The sequence below is a fragment of the Montipora capricornis genome, chromosome 3, assembly GCF_036669925.1.
Source record: "Montipora capricornis isolate CH-2021 chromosome 3, ASM3666992v2, whole genome shotgun sequence".
Lineage (NCBI taxonomy): Eukaryota > Metazoa > Cnidaria > Anthozoa > Scleractinia > Acroporidae > Montipora > Montipora capricornis.
The window spans coordinates 73676781-73699280 of NC_090885.1; the positions used below are offsets into that span (position 1 = coordinate 73676781).

The following is a 22500-nucleotide window of genomic DNA, read 5'->3' on the forward strand; positions in this document are numbered from 1 at the left end:
TTGTGATTAACTCTTCATTTAAATCAACTTTATCAGTGATTGATCTAATACTTTATTTACTACTTATACATTTCCCATCAGTTACCAAATTGATTGATAATGACGTTAGGTTCACATCGAAACGTCGTCGTTTTTACAAGCATTTTCTTCCAACTTAAGAAACATTCTGATGCACTTTGGAAGTGATCCTTGAAAAGCCTCTTCCAAGAATTCTGACTTTAAAAGTAAAAACATACCTGCAATGTTATTCAAAATTTGCGTACCTTATTTCACCTGTAATTTTGTGAACCATCAACCAATGGCCGATAAGACTAAATTAAGGTAACTACTGCTTCATCTTGTAATCAAGCCTTAAAAGGTCAAATCTCCACCAAGGTCCCCAGGTTTTGGATCCCTCTTCTCGAGATTTGCCTTTGTTTCCACTACTCTACTTGTTAAGCTCCCGTCAAAGAATTCACCGTTCCTCTGACATGCAGTGCCCTTTCCACCAATTGTACGAAGAGGCTTAATGTTCAAAAAGCTTTCAAGATTCCTCCTCAAATTTCCGACATGTTTGTGAATCTTTTTGAGAGTACAGAAGTAAATGACCCACCATGAAAAAGTTCCAAACGATGCAAACTACATCGAATAGTGGAGGGCCATAAGTTTGCTGAGAGCATTAAAGTGATCAATTTGCAAAAGGTCGCTAAGGAAAACAGCTGAGGCAAACTTAAGATAATGACCATCTCCCACATAAGGATTGGAAAGAAGAATGATCACTGAATCCCCCCTGGTCCACAATCATGCTTTGCAAACATCCTGACAAATCCAAGTTATTCCAAATTATTGGTTACCTTTCAAAGCAAACAATTTCAATGAATGATAGCCGTAGTAGAAGCAATAAACTCAACTGTCATGGTATTTAGCTTTTAACAAACTAATTGGGGACACCAATAAGTATGTCGTTAGTTACAAAAATAGATACATTAATAAAATGCAAAAAAAAAGTTTGAAAAGTTACGTTTGCCAAGTAGTCTGGTATAATTCTCGAAGAGTTCAAAAGCTCAAGTTCAAAATTAAGAACGACAGAACATAGTGAAAGGACTGAAGAGGATGTGGTGTCTTCAGAAAACTGATCATCACGAGGGCTCTTTAGGAAGCAATATAAAGCTCATAGAATTTCTTTAGAGGAAGGAATTGTTCTTCTTGAAAATTACATGTATCGCCAGGTTACATGATGGTTGAAAAAGATACGCAATACCATAATAACTTAAGAGAAGGGAAAAAATACTACCCAGGACATGAAATTGGTTTCATGGGCAGGTTATTTAGAATTGACTTAAGTGCAGCAGGTGCATGCAAACTTCCTACAATCAAAAGTTTAGGTTCTTGTCACTTACATCCCAACAGGGATTCTTCCAAGTGAACCTAGTTTTAGCAGGAAACACATACATTATAATAAAACTGATAATTTATATTGTTAGGAACTATAGTACAACCTATATTTAATCTTTCTTAAATGTTACTATTAATAAGAAGTATTTGAGCTTTTCAAGGTGTCCTGTGGGTGGTAGAAATGTAACACACAATGTCCCGGGTCCACTTCCCAAACACCGAGTTACATTGTGTTAAGTTTGATTTTCTACTTTGACCGAAAAAGTTTCCTCTTGGTACACTGGTTTTCCCTGCCACCATGACTAATACTTGATAGGATTTCTAGTATTCCTTTAAAACAAATTTGATTAAATCTCAACGAAAATCTGTTTAGCACTATTAAATATTACCTTTCTTTAAATCCACTTTTAATCGATTTATGTTTAGAAAGGACCTTGCCCTGTTCCTGTAGACATTAAACCACAACATTTTAAAGTTGAGCACGGAACCACTGAACCTCGTCACCATGTTTCAAATACACGACAAAAACAGGTCTAAATTATCCCAGTGTGATATTAGGTTGGTATAACAAGAGCAGCGAAACACAAAACTTTGGCATAACTTAGTTCATAATGGTCAAATGACCACCGTGTTAAGATTTGGAAGCTGACGTTTCAAGCATACGCCCTTTTGTCAGATTGAATCAGAACTGGCAACCCCAAGTGTCTGATTCTTCACAAGGTCAACATTTCAAGGATGTGTTTCTTGCCAAATCTTAGCTCAACAGCGCTTTTAACTGTTCACGTGCTGGAAATACCATTAGTCTAACATTCAACATAATATCAAGGATACTGAACGTCCTCAAATACCCTTGTCTTTGGTCTAGAAGTGCCATATGAACGACTTGTCCCAATAAATCGATGCCTGTGTCAATATTGGCACCTGGCAAATGTCTTGAAGGTGTCGTTTTCGGGTGATGACTTTAGAATTCTTGGAAAACTTCCAAGTGCTGCTCCTGACAGCAAGAACTTCTCAAGATTAAAATGATGGTAAATATGTTAACCCATTAAACGACTAAACCTGAGGTGTAATTTTTCCAATGACGATTTTTGGATACTTGTTAAACATTCAGAGTGCTCCAAATCTAGAGAGCAAAATGACTGTGGTTATGTCCGATGTCGTTTGCAGAACAATCCGGGTTAGTGCCCTTCTGTTCTTCACAAACTATAATGAGATAAAGACGAAAGTGGTTTCTTGATATTGTAACCAAAATTAAGAACCTTTTCTTTTTATGGTGCTCACTGCCTTCCGTTTCAGTTTCCGCAGTAATATTTGACTATCTACGTCCTGTAGAAGGCAAATTTTTGAGCACTGCCTCTAATGTCATTGGCTTCTTATCTAATATCATTTGTTACACAGATTAAACCACAGCTTCTTTCTGTTGATGCCAAGTTTTACAAAGGCACCAAGGGCATTGATGAACAGAAGGCAGAGAGTGTCTAGTCATCATAGATCTTAAAAATTGCTTCAAGTGGCAAGAATGACCCCTAAAAATTTTGGATATCCTGCTCTTGAGTGAAAGCTGATTGAAAACATGAGTAGCTGACAATGGAACGTGTTACTCTTGCCAGAAAAGGCACACCAACAGTCCCAAAACATATACTAAGTTGGGAAAGGTTTAAAATTACCAGCTTTGTCTGTAGTTTTCTTCAACTGGCAAGAATTTGGTGAATTCACTCTCTTGACACCAGTCTCAGCAGTATACACGAAACAATTTCCAGCTAAAACAATTCAACGAAATCACACTTAGACTAAAAATGTTTCTTTTGGTAAGCCAGTAGTCTCCAGTCCATGACCAAACATTGGATAACTGCCTGATTTCAATCATTGATCACTGGACGTTTTCGAGTTTCTTTCATTTCCTAGTTTTTGAATAGATCTTTGGAAATGAAAAATATAACCCACGCAAAAAGAGTAGAAAGGATCACAAGGATTGCCATTACGTGTTACACTAGCCGTGTTTGATAAGCAGGTCGGAAAAAATCGGGAATGTGCTAGATTCCATTTACCAACATTGCAGCTGGGTTGCTAGATCTGACAACAAAGCATGAAGTGGCTACTTCAGACAACCCTGGCATTCTCAAGGTAAAAGTTAGATTATGTAGCTTGACGAGATAACAGAAATGATTTGGACAAAAGACGCAAACATTTCGTTACATTCCAAGGTTAGACAAATCAGACAGGAGCATGGAATGATAGCAGAGATCACAGAAACATAACATTTCATTAAATTTTACAAGATGAGCTTGGCAACAGCCTGAAGTAGTTAAAAACAATAAGTACAACAAAAGAGAACGCATTTCCTTCTGTCAGCATCATGTTCATGTAATGTGAAAACAGACCTTTCAATACCGTACAAAATTTTCCATAAACAGCCAGATAAACTTCCCACACAAAGTAAATTCTAATCCAATTTGCAGTGTTGAGCAAATTTAAATCCGTTAGCAATGATAATGAGGGCACGTTTCAGCGACAGTTTTTGCCATGACAGCCAACTTTACACCACCTAAATATTAATTACCGCTCAGGAATGGAAGTTCACAAGGGAGTTAATGTCCCCAGTTGTCAATAAAAGTCCAGCAGTTATGTAAGGTACTATAGAACTTAGAAGAAACAGATTTGTTGAGAAACAGGAAAATTAAAATTCCTGCTTTAAAAACTATTAGTTGAGAATTGTAACAAGAAATTCCTTACGTGAAGAGAAAAAGTGAAGAGTCACCAGTTAGCAGCTTAAAAGAAGATACTATGAGGTCCTTTACAACCATTTTTAGATTGCCAAGATTTGCATCATCAGAAGTAGGATTAGTTCTTTTTAAGATTTGATATTTCAGTTTTAAGTCCAGTTGCGCCCGTCTTTCAAACCAAGTCTGAGAGCTCAATAGATCCAGTGCTGTAGAGGTCACGGATTTGTTAAGAGAACAAATTCAAAACACACCCCTTAAGACACAAACTATTATGTGAGCAAAAATCAAGTTTATCAAGTCTCCTCCCACCATGTCCCAAATAGGAACTTAAAATAATTGTATGGCATAACTCGCAAAATAACAATTTGCCATAAAATTACACAACAAAACAAAACAAAAGAACTTAAGTAAAACAACAACAACAATGCAACAAAACAGGTTGAAGATTTTCTGATCACATAACGTTGTTCTTGGTACTAATTTGTAATCCTTGCCAATATATGAATTAAAGACCAAGGCATAAGATTATAGCGGAGCTCAGGCAGGTGAAGCACACCAGCAGAGCACCATGGAGAAGATTTTTTGGGGAAGCTATCCATGCCAGAAATTTTGGTTATGAAGTGTGGGGAGGAGATGGGGAGGCAGGACAGCCTCTGGGGATGGGAGTATTAGGACAATTTTCCTTGGCGGGAAATCGCGTGGCGGCGTTACATTTGGCAAGCCGCGAAATCATATTAGTGAACAGCAACGGGATAAAGAGCAGGAAAAGCACGACAGAATAGGCGGCAAAGTTTGAAAAACTTGAGCGAAGAAAGCCTCGAGAGAAGCCATGGAAGGAGAAGAAAATCAACTTTCAATGAAGAACACCGTAAACCTGAGAGAAACAGAGCGAGAGACAAAACATTAATTTACAACGGTTGGCTTTCAGGTAATGCTTTCCTTCTTGATGCATGCCTCGCTGCCTTACATATTTTGTAAACTCGCTAAAAAAACGAAGGCCAGAAACGTTTGAAATTCCACGTTGACAGATTTGGCATATTTCAGGCATTGTGTGCGAAATGGATGTCCAGTCGTTAGCTGCTTTGTTTGCCTGTGAAATTGCAGTCGAGTAAGCGAATTTACTACTCTTTAGCTTGACTTTTTAATAAGTAACTAAGATTTTTGCTGTCGTTTTAAACTGAGGCAGAGGGTGTCAAGATTATCAGTCAAACGGAAAATGTTGTGAAAGAGATTACTCTTCGTGTAATTTCACTTTAGTTGTTGATTAAAATTGTTGGTTATTGTTTGCAAGGCTTGCTTGTTTACTTCTGTCAGCTCAAAGGTGTTTAATCACTGTAAACTGTATACCCTAATGACGATTAAATTTGTACTTTATGCAGAAGCATAATTATCTCCATATACACTGTATTGCTTTCTGGGGTTAGAAACAGGGGCTTTGCTTTTAGGCTTAGCTAAATTTATATGTTATTCCAGAATGAATGATAGAATATATGAAATTATTCATATACTCCAGACACTGTGGAATTGACCATGACGCTTTGAAGTAAGACCACTATCACCAACCAAGGAAATGTAAACAAATCTTTAGTGGTTTTAGAGTGATCACAACATCTTGCATGGTCATGTAATGAATAAATCTACAGGAATTTTCTTTATTTGCCTTCCCTGCACCTTCCTTGAAAACAATATTCGTTGCAAAAACCTTTTTCCTGAAAAGTTTGCAATAAAGAAGTCCCAGATAAGGATGAGTTCTGTTAGTGGAATATGGGCCCTCCAATGGGACACAGCAGAAGACCACTGCATAAACACTTGTTTAATCTTTCCACCCTTGCAGGATGATGGGTCACATAGGATAAAAAGCCACCAAGAAAATGAACTAAAACCCCTCGACCTGACAATACCTCGTGGAGTGAGGCCATTAAACCACAACCTAACTCATTGAGGCAGCCAAACCAAAACATCTGCATCACGAGAAGGACAACTATGCCAACAGATACAGACCACTAGAGAAGTTCCAACGCCATCACAGGACAAACCAGACACATCGTCATGCCACCACCACTTCTAGGTTCCAAGAAGCAAACACAGACTTGTTACCGCAGAATGCTACTGAGATAGGTAAAAATAATCTCTCAAAAATGCGTCTACAAACTTAACCAGGCAGATGATCATAACCATAAAACCAGTGTACTACATGATGGAACACCACGTGATGGAACAGAGAGCCAGTGTCACGGCCAACTGGCTCACCCCACCAAAGCTTAACCTGCCACTGAACATAGCTGCTTGGAAACACGGCTTTCAGTAAATACTCTGTTGGTCGGTTATAAAAGCATCGTATTTAGTTTTGGATATTTTTGCATACCAGAAAAGGTTGAAATTTTTCTTCAACTCTACAACTGGATTTTTGACATGAGGTAAGTGGTGACTGGCACCTTTTTTCATCTTTTCCTTAAACCAAATGAATCCAACCAACCTTGCCGTACTATATATGGTCTTGAAAGATGCAGTACATCTGAACTAGGGGACCAATCATGTGGCATAGCATTAGACACATCAGAGCATAATGAAATCTCTAATGTCCCATCTTCAATTAACACATGAACAGTTCTAAGATGCAAACAAACGATCTAACTTCCAAAATACCAAAATAACCCATGAACAAATCCCCAAAATACCTCTACTTTATTATCGAGAGAGAACTTCAGCATAAACAGGCTTTCCCATTAATTTTTGTTGCCCACTATGAAAGCCAAAATGGGGGTCAAAAATCTGCTTTTTGAAAACTGACTCCTTCATTCCCTAAAATAAAATAATAGTTTTACCATAAAAACGTTTAAGAATCAAATTTATATGAACAAGAATTTAATGAAATCAGTCAACGACCTCAGTCTTACTAACCATTTTCGTTAAAACGTATTGTAATCATCTCGTTACAACCAACAAATTGCAGCTTAAGTAAAATAACGGATATAATAAGAATTTACAAAGCTTTGTGCACTTGTAGTCACAGAACTACATTATGAAAGTGTCCCAAGTCCAAGATGGGTAATAATACATGGCATGTATATCTCAAGTTAAGGCACCGAAAGACAGCTGGCTAAATGGACAACCACCAAGAAATTACCCAAGGCGGTGGAGATTCATCTCAAAAACACGACTGATTGAAAATTTACGGCCAATGGCCTCCTGATCACAATAAAATAATCCACCTCTTCATACTGCAAGGAAAGATGAAAGTCCAAATGCAAACGTCACAAAGTGATGACACGTATGGTCAAATCTAACATCCTCTCATTGCAAAATCCTTGCTATAGTGCATGAAGTTCATGGTAACGGAAACAACTGGTTAAGCCACATGGTTCACCTCAAACTCCCACTGCAACTAAATTCACATGCGAGTACATAAGCAATCCAACGCCCCATGATTCAGTTTCAAGGTGCCATATCAACTGCTTTTCTTTGTCCATTGTCAATGCAATTAGTAAAATGGAAGCGTTCTTTGACTAAGCATTCTTGAACGATTTTGTACGCCCTCTGCCCAACATTGCCCTGGAAGTAAAAATGCAATATACAGTCGCCAGGTCATAAATCCCACCCAAAATAAGAGATTGAAAACAGTAGTCTCACATGTATTTATTCCCTTGAAAGGGTCAATAGTAACTGTTAACCTTTAATAGCCTTTTGGTAGGATATAAGAAACTTTTCCACCTTAATCAGAAACCAAGATGCACAGTTTTAATACTAACCACAAAAAAGGCTGGACATATCTTGTCATGTTGACCGGAAAGTCTAAAATAGATCCCAACCCAGGTACCATATGTTTTAAAGGCTTGTTAATCATACCTGTTGGAAGAAATAGGCCGATTCCTGCCACGTTGCCCACAACGGTTGGTCATTCTTAAATTTCGAGGTTGCAGTTGACCTTGCCCTGGGCCTATACCCTCGCTTGATGCAAAACAAACTTGACGACTGGCTCCCTGAGTGTTTGAGGTCCCTACATTACATGTTGTTGTCATACCTGGTTGCAGGTAGGGATGCATGTTTACCGTGTTGCTTGCCAAAGTTGAAAATGGAAAAGCAGCACGCTTGGAGCGACCAGAAGCGGCATTTGCACAAAACCATCTTTTCAAACTGAGGACATCCACTGTTGATTCCTGTGGAAAGCACAATTGGTGATTGAAGCGACACTCTACGATCCTTCAGTATCATCTTCGATGGGCCTACACTGTAGCACAAAGACTAACAACCAGGTAATAAAATTACAGAAAAATCGCTTCCGTTTCTTTGGTTGTTCCACTTTTTTACAACCAGTATCAGGCAAAAAGCAATGAATTTGGGCACTGTGATGGCAACTGAAAATTAGTCATGCTCAAAGGCTGAGGCAACTCAGAATGAGTACATGAACTGGAGTGACGTGAAAAGGAATGTAACAAATAAACAACAAAAGCATTGAAGCCTTTACCTGATCATTACTTTGAGGTTGACATGAAAGAGGAGGGTTGAAGTCATCTGCTAAGACAGTACAAAGCATTTCCCGTACACAGCGAATGATTTCATCTGGTTTCATGTACTTGTGTCTGGAACTTGCCACCTCGTCAGACTCAACAATAACTTTCAATTGTTTGTAATAGTTTTCATCTAGTACATCATTGCCTGACTTAACAGCAAGTTCTTCAATGTGATGATATAGAAGAAGCAAGTGATTTTCAATATACAACTGGCTTTCAAAGGCTGAGAAACTGGTCCCAATGACAACAGTCCAGGGATCATCTTCATTAAAGGAGGTGGGGTAAACACCTGAGAGGCAGCCACTGATAAAGTGCTGTTTGGCTTGAACCATACGACCAGCCTCTCCAAAACCATTCACAAAGGCTCGTACAGTTTCCCGGTCTCTTGATATACGTTGTGTCTCCATTGACTTTAGAACTTCTCCAGCAACATCAAGTTCTCTGTTGTCAATCAAACTGACAAGGAGTTCATTATACAGATCCTTCAGTTCCCTTCTTCCAAATACATCGATATCTCCAACTTCAGATAGCAGTTCATAAACAACATCAAACTTGTGATCTTTAATAAAGCTCTGACACATTGTCTGCATGACACGTCTTCTCCATCCAGCTTCTTCAGGTGATAGAACTGCCCCACTGTTTTCAGCTGGTAGTGCATAATTTGTTCCCCGAAGAACCTCTAGGGCACTTGAATAAGCGGGGGTATCAAGATGCAAACAAATATCAGCAGCAGTCAACGATACTTCAGTTGTTGTCAAAGGCCTCTGCTGACTTCCGAATTCGCCAGTATACAAAGAGTAATTTATACTAAAGTTATGAAGGACATGAAGCACATTATACCCTTGAGAATATGACTTCTTTTGGTAACAATAGTACATCAGTGCCACACCCAACTGACCAAAAAAGTACTTATCATTAACATCCAAAAAGGAACTCGGACTGCCCTCAGGATCAACACTAGCCAATCCCTCCTTCTCGAAACAAAATTGAACCTTGGAAGCAAATTTGTCAAAACTGTCACCAATGGTGTCTGACGAGTACTCTTCAAACGCTTGGTAAAAGGCTCTCAGCACTGAAGAGTCGAGTTCCACGTCTTCATTCTTCATATCGATGTAAATCTGTCCATGGTCCTGCCAGCTCTTGTTCTGACTTGCATGCTGCAATTAGAGGAGTCTTCTATAAAGATACCTGGCTACAAACAGAATGCTAACACATGAAATCTGGATTTAAGAAATGTTAACAATCACATTCTGTTTGTGATGTACTTTAAGAGTTTTTGTTTTTAAACAGTTACCAACATTAACTTTCTGTTGAAACACTGTTTACTGCAAAATTCCTGACCTAATTTAACGAACTTATTCAAAGGTAGATGAAACCATGAAATCAAGTGAAAGGGTGTTGCCTCAAAGTTTCAAGTGCAATTTACTATTGCGTCGAGAAGCCTAAAAATGTCAGGACTTTAACGGGGTTTGAACCTGTGGCGTCGCGATACTGGTGCGATGCTCAAACCAACTGAGCCATGAAACCACTGACATTGGTAGCGGGTTATTACTAAGGTCACATGTTCCCATGATAAGTGAATTAATAAACGAAATGATACATTTATGAAATGCATCATTTCGTTCATTAATTCAGTTATCACAGGAACATGTGAACCAAGAAATAACCAGCTCCCAACCTCAGTGGCTTCATAGCTCAGTTGGTTAGAGAGTAGCACTAGTATCGCGAAGTCACGGGCTCAAACCCCTTTAAGTCCTGAAATTGTTCAGGCTTCTCAACGCAATAGTAAACTGCACTCATAACTGCGAGGCAACACAGTTTCACTTGATTTCATACCTACCCACAGTGCAGTGTCATTAGATGAAACCAGTTTTATTTGATAAAATGACTACTTGGCATTGCAATGAAAAAGAGCTCAAATCTTGTTCAAAATGGCCCATAAAAATCTCTACCTTAAGACGTGGTAAGTAAAACTGAAGATGACTCTTCGAAGGAAAATGGAAGTAACTTTCCCCCACCATCTGCGGTACAATGGGTGCTGAATGTGCTTGACGCTTTTCCTCCACAACTTTGGGCTCACCAAAACCATCTATGCTGCGCGTTCTTCCAGCCTGGGTAGGTGAAAATGGATTTTTACCTCCAAAAGCATTTGTACTTGCCAGTTGGAAATTATGAGAACCCAATGAGGGCGTCTTAAAAGGCCTTTGTGGGACTGAAGAAACAGGTCCAGCCAAAAAAGCAGTGTGCTGTTGAGAGCTGACATTCCCAAATAAAGTGCTTCCAACAGTACGGGTAGGCAATGAGTGTGGACCTCTCAACACAAAAGGAGTGCCTACATGGGTGCCAGGTGCTGCTAAACCACTACTACCAACTGATGAAACCTCTGCAAAAAGTAAATCAACACAGTTCTTTGAAAACAGTGCCACATCATTGGTTTTGCTCCAAATCTTACCCTTGTAGTACGGCTCCTAAGAGTCAAGAGCTTTCCTCCCCAAAGAATGGCACAGACAATACACCTAATTTATCCAAGCAATCCCTCCCATACGAACTTGGCAAAGAATAATTGTACTTTGTAGGATAATTTGCTTGTTCTTGAAAGAGTACCGGTAGTTTCTTCTTTAAGGACGGTGCCTACTAATTCAAAGGTATTTTTGCGCGGGTTCCTGAATATGCACGAAAGCAGATCTTAACAAGTGTTATTGAAATCCAAAAAGAAAATTTTAGGTAACCACGTATTTTTCGAAGACAATTAATCAACAATTTTGTAAAAAGCTTTAAAATACAAAGTTATGTATGGCGTTCTTTGCCAAATTCAAGCTTAATTATCTCTGAAAACTGTATGGTTACCCCCAATTTTCTTTTTGGATACCAAGAGCACTTGCTGAGTTCTGCTTTCTCCGCATAGTCTTAAACCGCGCAAAAATATCCCTGTATTAATAAGCACCGCCGACAGGAAATCCGAGTATGTCGAAGTGCGCAGAACGTATGCGCAATAACAATAGTAGGCACCGTCCTTAAACAGTTCCCTTTACCTAAAAAAAGCTTAGCCGTAGTGATTTGAGGATGATTTGAATTGTACTCATTCCTTCCTGCCATGTTCAGATGAATCAACCTCGATAGTTCATGCCATATTTAATACCTAACAGACAAGAATATTATTACTAAAGTCTGAAGTCTATTTTGAAGCTTTTAGTGGAATTTGACAGTTGTGTTCAGTTTGTTGCAACTGAGAGGTTTTCAGGCCCATCCTGGCATAAGCGTCCCAACCACTTTTGCCACTTATTGTAGATCCAAACAGAGCCACGGCAAGTAATGCGAAGGGCTTTTCTTCCTAGTTACTTTTACACAGCCATTCGACATAAATAGCTAGACATACACTTACCAGGTAAGGGAGGGTTGGGGTTTGTCTGCATGGGCACTGTAGTTGTATGATGGATGAACTTACAGCTGTCACCCTTTCGACAACCCCGTGGAGAGACAAAGTACCAGCAGATTCCTTGCTTCTGAGAAGTCCTAGTGATTGGGCATGGATTGGGAGGAAAATGTCCAAATTAGTATCAGGGAAATGTCATACATTCACACTTCTTAAAAAATATTGCATTAGCCACATGTTGGCCAGTAAAAGTTGCCTTTCAGCTAAAAGCCTGAATAAGTTAATACAGTAGCTAAGTGGGCATAGCCGTGGGTACAGAACAAAGTACTGCACAATCATCTATTTGAGTCCCATTCAAGTCAGAACTTTTTCCATTGTACCATTAAGCTCTCCACTGTGTCAAAAGGACTTACCTCACAATGGCAGAATCCAGTCTTACAGGTGGTTGTTCCCGGGTAGTTTGTGCATTTGTGTTCGCAGTAAAATGTGCAGAGGAATCGCTGGCCTTATGAGACACAAAAGGTAAATTTGTCTGATTACACTCCAATGGCTGAGGAACTTGACTGGCAACAGGAGGTACTCCACTGAAAGTTGCCTGGGCACCAGGAGCTTGAGCAATGAATGGATTTGACGGTGCACTGATGGTTGGAGGTTGAGCACTCGAAGTAGCCCTCCCTGTTGTAGTACAGTAATGAGATCAGTTTGTCAGAGCACTCTGTGTGGCCAGTTTCTTACTCAACAATAACACAAAAGTAATCAATTTACCGTAGGATCATAGATACGGCGCATTGTTAGTGTCAACGTTCAAAAATGCAATTCAAAGCCTCATTTCGGCAATTCCAACCTTCAGTTTGGAAATTCAAACATTCAGTTCGGCAATTCAAACCTTCAATTTGGAAATTTAAACCCTCAATTTGGCAATTCCAATCGTCAGTAGTTCTATTCCTACCTTTAATTTTCGAACTTTCAATTTGACAATTCAAATATTCAATTGAATTGAAGGTTTGAAATACCGAAATGAATATTTGAATGGTTGAATTTCCAAACTGAAGGTGTGAATAGCAAAATTGATTGCTTGACTTGCAAATAAATGTTAGAATTTTGACACTAAAACGCGCCGTACATAAAGGCCCCAAGATGGGTGCAATATGTGTACAAAGTGCTTTAAAGATACAGCTTTTTAAAGCTTCAAGTTTCTAGCTTTATCTGGAAAGAATCAGGATTTAAAACACTTCCTTATTTTCCCAACATCACTAAAAAAATAATTTAACTGGAATGTGAAGAAAAATAGGTAACCAAGCTCCTTGGGGAGAAATTACTGTTGCCTCGAGTTACTCGAACTGTTGCAATCATGGACATGGATGAGGAATCCGAGCTGCTTTGCAACTATTTAATAACAAAAAAAAAAATCATTTACGAGTAATGTGGTACCATTCATGGCTGGAAACACTTATTCAAGCTGTAAAAGCCCAGAAACGGATGCAGTGAAAGCTGTAACATGCAAGAAGCACACCAGGGCCCGGTTGTTCAAAAGCCGATTAACTTAATCCAGGATTAGCGTAAACTTTTGTTTCACGTTTTCAACTTTTTGGTGAAAGTTTCTTTTGCTTATTTTTGCTTTTCAAGATTGACTTCTTCTAATGTAAAGTTTTGCCGAAAATCAGCGTTGAACAGCATTTGGGAGTAGAGAAAAAAACTCCTTGGTTAATTGTCAATCTGGGATTAGCGTTAATCGGCCTTTGAACAACCGGGCCCAGGGCTTAGTTTTTAAGTGCAAATGAACAATCACGAAACAAGCAATCATATTACACACTTCTGGTGACAAATGTCTACTTTTGCTTCATGTTATCCAAAATCTGCAAGTAGCCTCTAGACTATGCCTTTCAATGAGTTGTGTGGACACTCTTTATCATCAGTAACACGGACAATAATGCACGGTACAGCCCGTAGCTTTTGAAAACCTTCAAGGTATTGTAACAAATTCAGGTACCTTCAGAAACATGGCTAGAGTCTTGCACCTTCTGCACACCAGGTGCCATGTAACTGTGACTTGGCCGAGGGAGAATGCTATCTTGAGATGACGCAACTGAGTGTTTGGGAACCTCTGGGTGCAAAAACCGGCACTTCTCACCATTGAAACAGCCCTTTGGTTTAAAGAAGTATTGGCACACCTGTTTTCCATGCTTTTGCCTCTTTTCACTGTAAAAAAAAAGTGGGATGCCATCATCTACACGTACATGGCATCTATTAGAACAGGTACTGGAGAAGAAGACACTAAAACAATATTCCCTAAAAGGTTGATTTTCCCAGTTTACTGTAACAGAATGTTCCGACGGAACACATCAATAGACCGAATGCATAAATGGCGGCCAAAAAAATATTATTTTGTTTATGTGCTAATTAGCCTCACTAGCCTCGTTTGCATTGACAAAATACAAAAGAAATATTCCTTGAGAGCGAGGCTGGTGAGTCTAATTAGCATATAAACAAAAGAATATTTTTTTGACCGCCATTTATGCATTCGGTCTATATTATTCTGGAACCATCCACTCACTGCTTAAGTTGATTGGATTGAACTTAAACTACCTGTCAACAACTTCCTTCTTGGTGTCAGCTTCTGATAGCTGACCACCAGGATAGGCCCTTCGCATGCTGACATAGGGTTCAGACGAAGCAGTTGGGTTTTCCTCCCATTTTTCTAATGAAGAAATGATTGCCTTGTACACTAGAAATGGAGGTACAATCGCCGCTGCTTCAAGCTGGAATAAAAGGGACAACACAAAGATCAAAATACTTTTCCAAACAAAGCTTAGTTTATTCCTTGGCTCGACCCTTCAGGAAGAAAATTGACTTAATTTTAGAAGCAGCTCTGGATTAATATGCAACTAGAACAAAATTTAATTTTAACTAGCATGTCCCTATGAAGAAGAAGTAATAATAATAATAATAATAATTATTATTAATTTGTATAGTGTGATATATATTACTCTATAGCGCTTCACAACTTGAGAAAAAAATATACAGAAATAAAGATATCGACAAGGATAAAATAGAAAATGTGTAGAAAAGAAAAAGAGATAAATGTATACACTTCTAAAGTGATCTCATGCACCAAATATTTAAAAAATAAAAATCAGAAATGTGCATTATGTACTTTGAAGTGTTGATGTTCGAGCATGTTTTCAGTTCTTTTCGTGAAGTATTCGATAGTTAAGGTCCCCGATAGCCCACTGATCTTCCTTTACAGGACTTATGCTTGATGGCGGGATCACCAAATCATTATTGCCATCGGCTAGTTCTTTTGATGGGTCTCCTCTTCACGAGCTCCTCTAGGTACGTTGGTGCAAGACCATTAATTTTAACGACTTGAAGTATTCTTACAACCAATGTGTTACCGGTTATATTAGTCCCATTAACACCTAAGGATATCAAATGCTTCACAATACATCCAAAACTGTATTCTAAATTAGATTGTTGTATTGCAAAAATGTAAAAAATGTAAATGCTTTGTTTATAATGGAAGTGCGCATAGCAATCAAGCTACTTCACAGGCCCCCAGGCCCCTTTTAACAATCAAAAAGAAGCAGTTCAAACTTAACAGAAACATGATTAAGAACCCAAATGGCAGGAGGCAGCCAGTTGGCTACTTACAAAGCGTGCCGGGTGGAGTTGAATCCAGGACAACTGGAAACAAATCCAAACCAGAGGTTAGAAAAGGATTTGAACCCGGCGCAACCGCATGCAAACCTAACGCCCTAACCGCTGGACAAGGCCGCCTTCTGTATTGAAATAACCAATGGCCACATTCACTTCCTAGTGGCATTCAGCAATAACTGTTGACGATAAAAAAAGTTTTATTATTGTTATGAAAATAATATATGACAGTGTTGTCTGGGGGCCTGTGAAGTAGCTTGAAACATGATTAAGAACCGAAATGGCAGGAGGCAGCCAGTTGGAAGCCAGTTGGCTATTTACAAAGCGTGGTGGAGTTGAATCCAGGACAACTGGAAACAAATCTAAACCGCATGCAAACCTAACGCCCTAAACCACTGGACCACGCCGCCTTCTGTATTGAAATAACCAATGGTCACATTCAACAATAACTGTTAATAACATTAATAACGATAAAAAAAAGTTATTAATGTTATGAAAATAATATATGACAGTGTTGTCTAACAGCTAAACATCAGAGAAACAAAAGAAACGGGATCAATGAAATGTTTTCACCTGCTTGAAAAACTGATACACCCCTTTGTAATTCTCCTCTTTGTCGAGATGTTCCACACCTGCCTGTAGAACACTGTCAACAGGCTAAAGAAGAGAAAATTGTACACGAATGCAACATGCCAACCTTTCTGAAGCTCTACAATATGTCACATAATTCTACTCCCAATAGGATTAAGTGTTGTCAGTCTGATTGATAATGTTCACTCACTCTTAACGTGGTGACCAACTGGATATCCTTAACTACGTTGAGCAAAGCACACATCTTAGTTTCTTGCTCTGCTAAATACAGTGGAATCCTGCTATAACGAACCCCGCTATAACGAATTGATTTTGACGATCCCAACGCACAATTTACTCCGCTATTCACTACTTGCACAATCCCATAATACACCTCTTTTACCCCCCAAAAAATTTGCAGAATCATTGTTTGCAAGTTCATGACGATGTCCTGAGGGAAATCAAAAACAATGCCTATGCAAATTTTTGGGGGGTTAAAGAGGTGTATTATGGGTTTTGTGCAAGTGGTCAATAACAAATAATTTGTCCTGTCCCTCGCAGCAGTCAGTAAAAACGAGAGATTTGAGAAGGAATCACAGCTTGCTTTATTCCGGTTGACAAATACGTGTACTGTGCTATTACAGTTGAGAATTTACGCTTCAGCGTGCTTAGACGTTTTCCTTGCAGTGTCAAATGAATAAAAATAATGTTTTCTATGTACAGTATTGAATTTTTGGTAATTGGTATTACTATAACGAATATTTTTGCTAATAACCAGATAATTCGTTATAACAGGATCTTCGTTATATAACGAGCATTTTCTTTTCCGTACCGTGGCACTTTGTTATAGCGGGGTTCCAAAGTATTTTCATATCATTCCATAGTGAGGTGCAGTACTTTACGTTAAAAGTTAAAAAACTACAAATACTCAAAATCTGAATTGAAATACTAAAAGCCTTCCACTTTCTCTTTCGGCTTCCTTGCTACGTGCTCCTTTTCTTTGTGTTCATTTCACATTGCATTTTTTCCCATCTTAACATTATTATTGAGTGGCAAAATCGATCAATGTGATATCTCAAATTGAGATCACGAGCCCAACTATACCATGCACCAACCTTAATCTCGCACTCCAACATGAAGTGAACAACTCGCAACATATCAGCACCTAAGTTATCATTGTTAAGGGCAACTGAAAGAGCATTAAGACCACACTCCAGAATCTGAGGTTGTTCAAAGACTTGTGTCCCTTCACTAATTTCAATGAATAGCTCAAATGCAGCTGTGCTGTTGTTCTTGCTAAGATGAGCCAAATAATCATTAGCAGCCTATTTGGGAAGAAACAGCAATGAAACAAGGTCAGTCCAAAAGGCAATTTTCATCTCTCTTTTCTTACATTACAAAGGGGAAAAAGTATTATAAAGTGCAAAAAGTTAACTTTCACAGACTGTACAAGGCTGCTGCCTAACGGTCGCCCGGGGTGCTTTATTTGCGAGGGCGGGCAACCAAATAAACGAGTAGCCCGAACTGGCGTCTCATTTATCACAAGGTGATTCAGCCTCACTTTCTTATAAATTTGATCCCAGCTGGAGATTAAGGGATGAAAAGAGCGACATGGTTGGAGAGAACGTACGGCAGCTGAGCAAATTTCACAGATAAACGACTCTTCAACTTTTAAACGTGATCAATATTGCTAAGGGCATTCTTTGCATTAACTCCTGGTAGCACACGGAAACTGGGTCGCAATGTGATTCCCAAATATGGAAATTCTACGTCCATGTTCATTTTGCGCACGCCCGTTAATTTGCGGAAAGTTACGCGACAAAGGAAACATGCTAGGTTAATTATTTAATTCTGGGCTGTTGAACAAATGACTCGGGCTACTAACTTTTAATGTTAGGAGCCGGAAGGGCTTCCGGAAAATTTTCTTGGGCAGCATCCTTTCTGTAAAATTAATTTATTACAAATCGAAGGGTGTAGACTACATTACAAATGACAGTTTCCACAGAACTGTTTTAGTTACTGAGGTTAACTGGACAAAGCATTGATCTCAGTCTTCACACAACTAAAATATCACGTATATCACCAAGTTCATACCTCAGGCAATAATGGAATTTCATTCTGTTGCATTAAAGCGTAAATTCTCTTGGCAATAGATACATTGTCACTATGAACTTGACAGCAGTTTGAAAGAAACCTGTTCCACACCTGTTGAACAAGTCATACAGTAAGGCAGTTAAATGTGCAACCAATCGCATCTACAGTGCTGCATTGTAAAAAACCAGAGACTACAATGTGAAAACCACAATCAGCCAGAACTTAAGTAATTGGAAAATTGTCACTTCAAATTACACACCAGACACCTACAACCGACTGTTATCTAATGCCTGCCATCTCAACTTGTTTTATTTAAATATTTTGTAATGCTATAAACACCTTGCCACAAAAATAATACTGTTAAACACTTACATCAGTTCCTAATGCCATTAACTTTTCAGCCGGGATCATAGAAAGTGCTGTAATGATCATTTCAACCCAGTCAACTCTCTGTGAGGCAGTCATTACTAAAGGGTTTAAGATCTCAATAGGTATTTTCTCTGCGACGGATGGCAAGATATGCATGATTTTTTCCCAGTGATTTGTTTGGTATAAAAAGCTGCAAAATAAACAGATCATCGACATGAGACATGCAAGATTTCTGAAAAAGAAAGTGTCTTACAAATTGTCCGTTTTTCAGTTCGTAATCACTCACTGACAAAGAAATTGACCGCATTAAACCAGATGTGAAAGCTTTAAGGTGACTGCCACACATTTCATTGAAATCATGCAGGTGTGAAATCCCAATAACACAAAGACTGACCGCAGAAGTGAGAAACGCATATCCAAAAATAACTTATTGCTCTATTGGAACTGAAGCAAAAATTCAAAAGCCAGCAATCATGTCACTGTTGTTGGGTTGAATGAGTGACAACAATGGGTGTCAGGTTAATAGACTGTCCTGTTGTGTGTGATATCACTTGCAAAAACACACGAAGTAGCAAACATTACTCTGCCCGAGAGACCAGTGAAACGTCAAAGAATCGAGTTATCGCTAGAGACAACTGAGTTGATCAAATATGCAGAATAAGTGCCTAAACCAACACTGATGGCGCTAAGCCGTAAATCAACTGTAGGTGATAATTTTAAATAAAAATGTCAACCAAGGCCGAGTTTGGAAAAAAAGAACAAGCCCAGCAAGAAGCGTTTCCACAACTCCTGCAAATGTGATAACCTGAAAGAATTTGTGTGGCAATGGTTTTGCAATGCACAGGCCAAGAACATATCAAGTTCAGGTCCAATTTGCAAAAGAACTTGACACTACCGACTTGAAAGTTGAAATAGCTGGTTTGTCTGAAGAGGAACGATACTCAAAAGGCTTTCAAGTGAGTGGTGAAAGCGCTGGAGTTAATATTGACACAGTTGATGGTCATTATATTACTGTGTGTTACACTGAATTTTTTTTAAACTAAAATAAAATGACATTTCAAAGCTTTCTTGTTATCCATGTTGTTTGTTCCTTTACTGAGATGCTTTATTATGTACCATGCACTGGTACTTACAGTCAGACAATACAATATGCGGCATAAAACTGCCTTATGGATAAAACCTCAAGTACAGCGGACACCCCTCTAAACCGGACATTTCCTCTGGTCCCAAGGGTGTCTGGTTTAGAGGAGTCCCACTGTACATACATCTGCCAATGGTTCAACTTTCAACCATGGGCAAACCCTGGGCACTCTATCATGACTTAACACAGTAAGGCCTTAAAGAACCCTCTCACTGTTCACAAAGAGTAGGGTACTAAGTTCTTGATGTTGTAGTCTACCTCCAACCTCGTTCCCAGGGTCTCTGTTCTCTGCATCCATTGTCGCTGGTCACGTGTCTGCCAGAATCAGGAAGGTTCACCAAATGTGTTTTAGGGAACAGGTGGCAATGTAGGCCTTGTCGACATTGCAGAGAAGGGAATCAGGACGCAATTGATTTTGTGGCCAGATGACCATCAACAAACAAAACGTTTGACAGCAGTATTTTAACATATGGAATTCCACGTGAAGGGCAAAAAGTTGTGGTCAAATCAATCAGACGCCACAGAAAATATCCTAGCGTTATTCAAGTTTTCATCCGTGTGAAGGTCCGGATCTATGAAGAATGCTAATAGTTTGCGACAATTTTAAAGGAAAGAAGAATTTGTTGTGCAAGAAAACAAGCGAAACGTTTATCCATGGGAAACAAACAGGTTCTGGGATCAGCCGGTGTGTTGTTATTCAAGTTCTCATGTCACGTATCGACCTCAAATCACGAAATCAAACTGTATTAACATGTGAAGGTATTTTATTTTGTTCTTTGATTTTCGTTTTTCTTTCGAATGTTAAGCAACGTGATTTCTAAAGTTGCAATCATGTACAGCTACAGCAAGTTGACAGTTTCGACTTATGATATTTAAATTTAAACAACTTCGTGTAAATTGTCGATGCCGTTAAGATAGCAAACGTAGTGTTTGGTGTATTCTTTTATGTTAGTGTTTGTTCTGTAGAAGCAACTATAGCTACAAACAAAACCAAATTTTTTTGTGAATGTCAATCGCCACTCGACATTGAAGTTGTCTTGTCGATCACAAAAGCTCTTGTATTTAGGTTAGGTTTTTGTGGGAATTCATCTTCTTTGAGAATATAACATCCGCTCTTTTGACCTTTTTGATACTTTAATTGTAAGACAAAGATTACTTATTTAAAAAAGGGCTTGTCAAACGAATACTCTTTCGCCCAGTTGCGGGATCAAAATATAACGAAAACACTACCCTAGTGGGCGAATGTTTGTCGACGAGTGCCACGTGACCAGCGTGAACCAGGGTCTTTTCCCAACGACAATGGATGCAGAGAAGAGAGACCCTGGGAATGCGGTTAGTCTCCTCTACAAGATGTAGTTCACCTGGATGGATAAAGTGGATTCTGTGTTAAGAAGACCACGAAGACAAAATACAGCCAAAAAGAAGGTTATCTGCTTGGTGATGGAACCTTCACTAAGACACTAAAACTAACAAGCAAAAAAACTTACAAGAGCATTGCTGAAACTGCATCCGCTGATAGCTGAATGTTCTTTTGTAGAGCTTCCTAAAAAAATTGCAAATCAAGCTATCTAAATGAACTCATTCAGAAATGCAACAACACTTAAACTGTTTTCTCAATCATTTGCTTCTAATAGTCACAGAAATTGCACTCTGCCTCCAATGCCAGACAATAACTTTATTTTCCTTGTCAAAAGAATACACATTAGTAAAAAACACAAATATTTACCTGGAAAAGCAAGAAAGTCCTGTCAACAAACATTTCCCCACTCCTAGACCCAAGCAGTATCAGATCACTACAAATCCTGTTTAAAATAATTGACAAGAGGTCAAGCCAATGATTTTTTTTCATTGCATTACTAAATCTTACAGCGCACTTCGCACCATACTAGAGGAAATTTGGAAACAACAAAAACAATTTTATTCTATTAGAACAAAAACCACAGACCTAATTGCTTTATGCACCATAGTGGATTATAACATGAGAGCACATGCAGCCAGCCCTAGTCAATATTAATGCCAGCCAATACCAAAAAACAAGTGGTTTCCACCTGTAGGAACAGCAGTAGAGGGGGGAACTCATTTCTTTACTCCTAACGTAGACTTGCTTTATATGTTAGAGCTTTGCTTTAAAATCAAAGGCTCCTGGATGAATTGGATTCAGACAAGTTGTACTTTTCCGCTGTGACAATGAATCCGTGGTGTACATTTTAAACTCTCATACTTCTACAGTCCCTGATGTTATGCATCTCCTCCATTGACTTCTGATGACAGCCGCTAAAGCGTAATTTCATTTTTACTGCTCAGCAAGTTGCTGGTTCTGACAACAAGATCCCTGATGCCTTCTCAAGTTTTAATTGGCAGGCCTTTCATCGCCTGGCTCTGCATGCCAATCACCAACCTAGAGTCATCCCACCTCACTTGTGGGAGAGGTTAACTTACCAAGCCTAGAACAGGACTGCCTTGCCCTGATGGCCCAGGGTTTGGCTCCCTCTACGCACCGTACTTACAAATCTGTGCAGCTTCATTTTATCAATCTTTGTTCTCAAGCTGGACAGCTCCACCCCAGTGGTTCTCTGTGCCCTACTAATTAGTGGACCCTTTGCTTGTTTGCTCTTTGCTTTGCTCAGCTTCCATTTATCCGCTGTCCCTCCATGCATATTGACCTTGGTTTTCCCGACCCATTGGTTGCAA

At 39.0% G+C, this 22500-nt stretch overlaps 1 protein-coding gene across 2 annotated transcripts in view; it reads right to left on the reverse strand.

Moving 5' to 3' along the window:
• Nucleotides 1–6945: 6945 nt before the first annotated feature.
• The window catches only part of LOC138044050 (uncharacterized), a 32199-nt gene continuing 16644 nt past the window's right edge, over nt 6946–22500 (reverse strand). The window contains exons 13-26 of one of the 2 annotated variants that reach the window (XM_068890652.1): nt 21536–21611; nt 21297–21352; nt 18672–18858; nt 18300–18410; nt 17321–17530; nt 16209–16292; nt 14568–14740; nt 13972–14180; nt 12395–12656; nt 11991–12121; nt 10561–10991; nt 8563–9765; nt 7944–8254; nt 6946–7649 (exon numbers count right to left, since the gene is read on the reverse strand). In XM_068890652.1, coding sequence (XP_068746753.1) covers nt 7604–7649; nt 7944–8254; nt 8563–9765; nt 10561–10991; nt 11991–12121; nt 12395–12656; nt 13972–14180; nt 14568–14740; nt 16209–16292; nt 17321–17530; nt 18300–18410; nt 18672–18858; nt 21297–21352; nt 21536–21611 — 3490 coding nt within the window. In that variant the 3' untranslated portion in view covers nt 6946–7603. The remainder of the gene's footprint in view (nt 7650–7943; nt 8255–8562; nt 9766–10560; nt 10992–11990; nt 12122–12394; nt 12657–13971; nt 14181–14567; nt 14741–16208; nt 16293–17320; nt 17531–18299; nt 18411–18671; nt 18859–21296; nt 21353–21535; nt 21612–22500) is intronic. The other variant, XM_068890653.1, reaches the window with a different exon arrangement.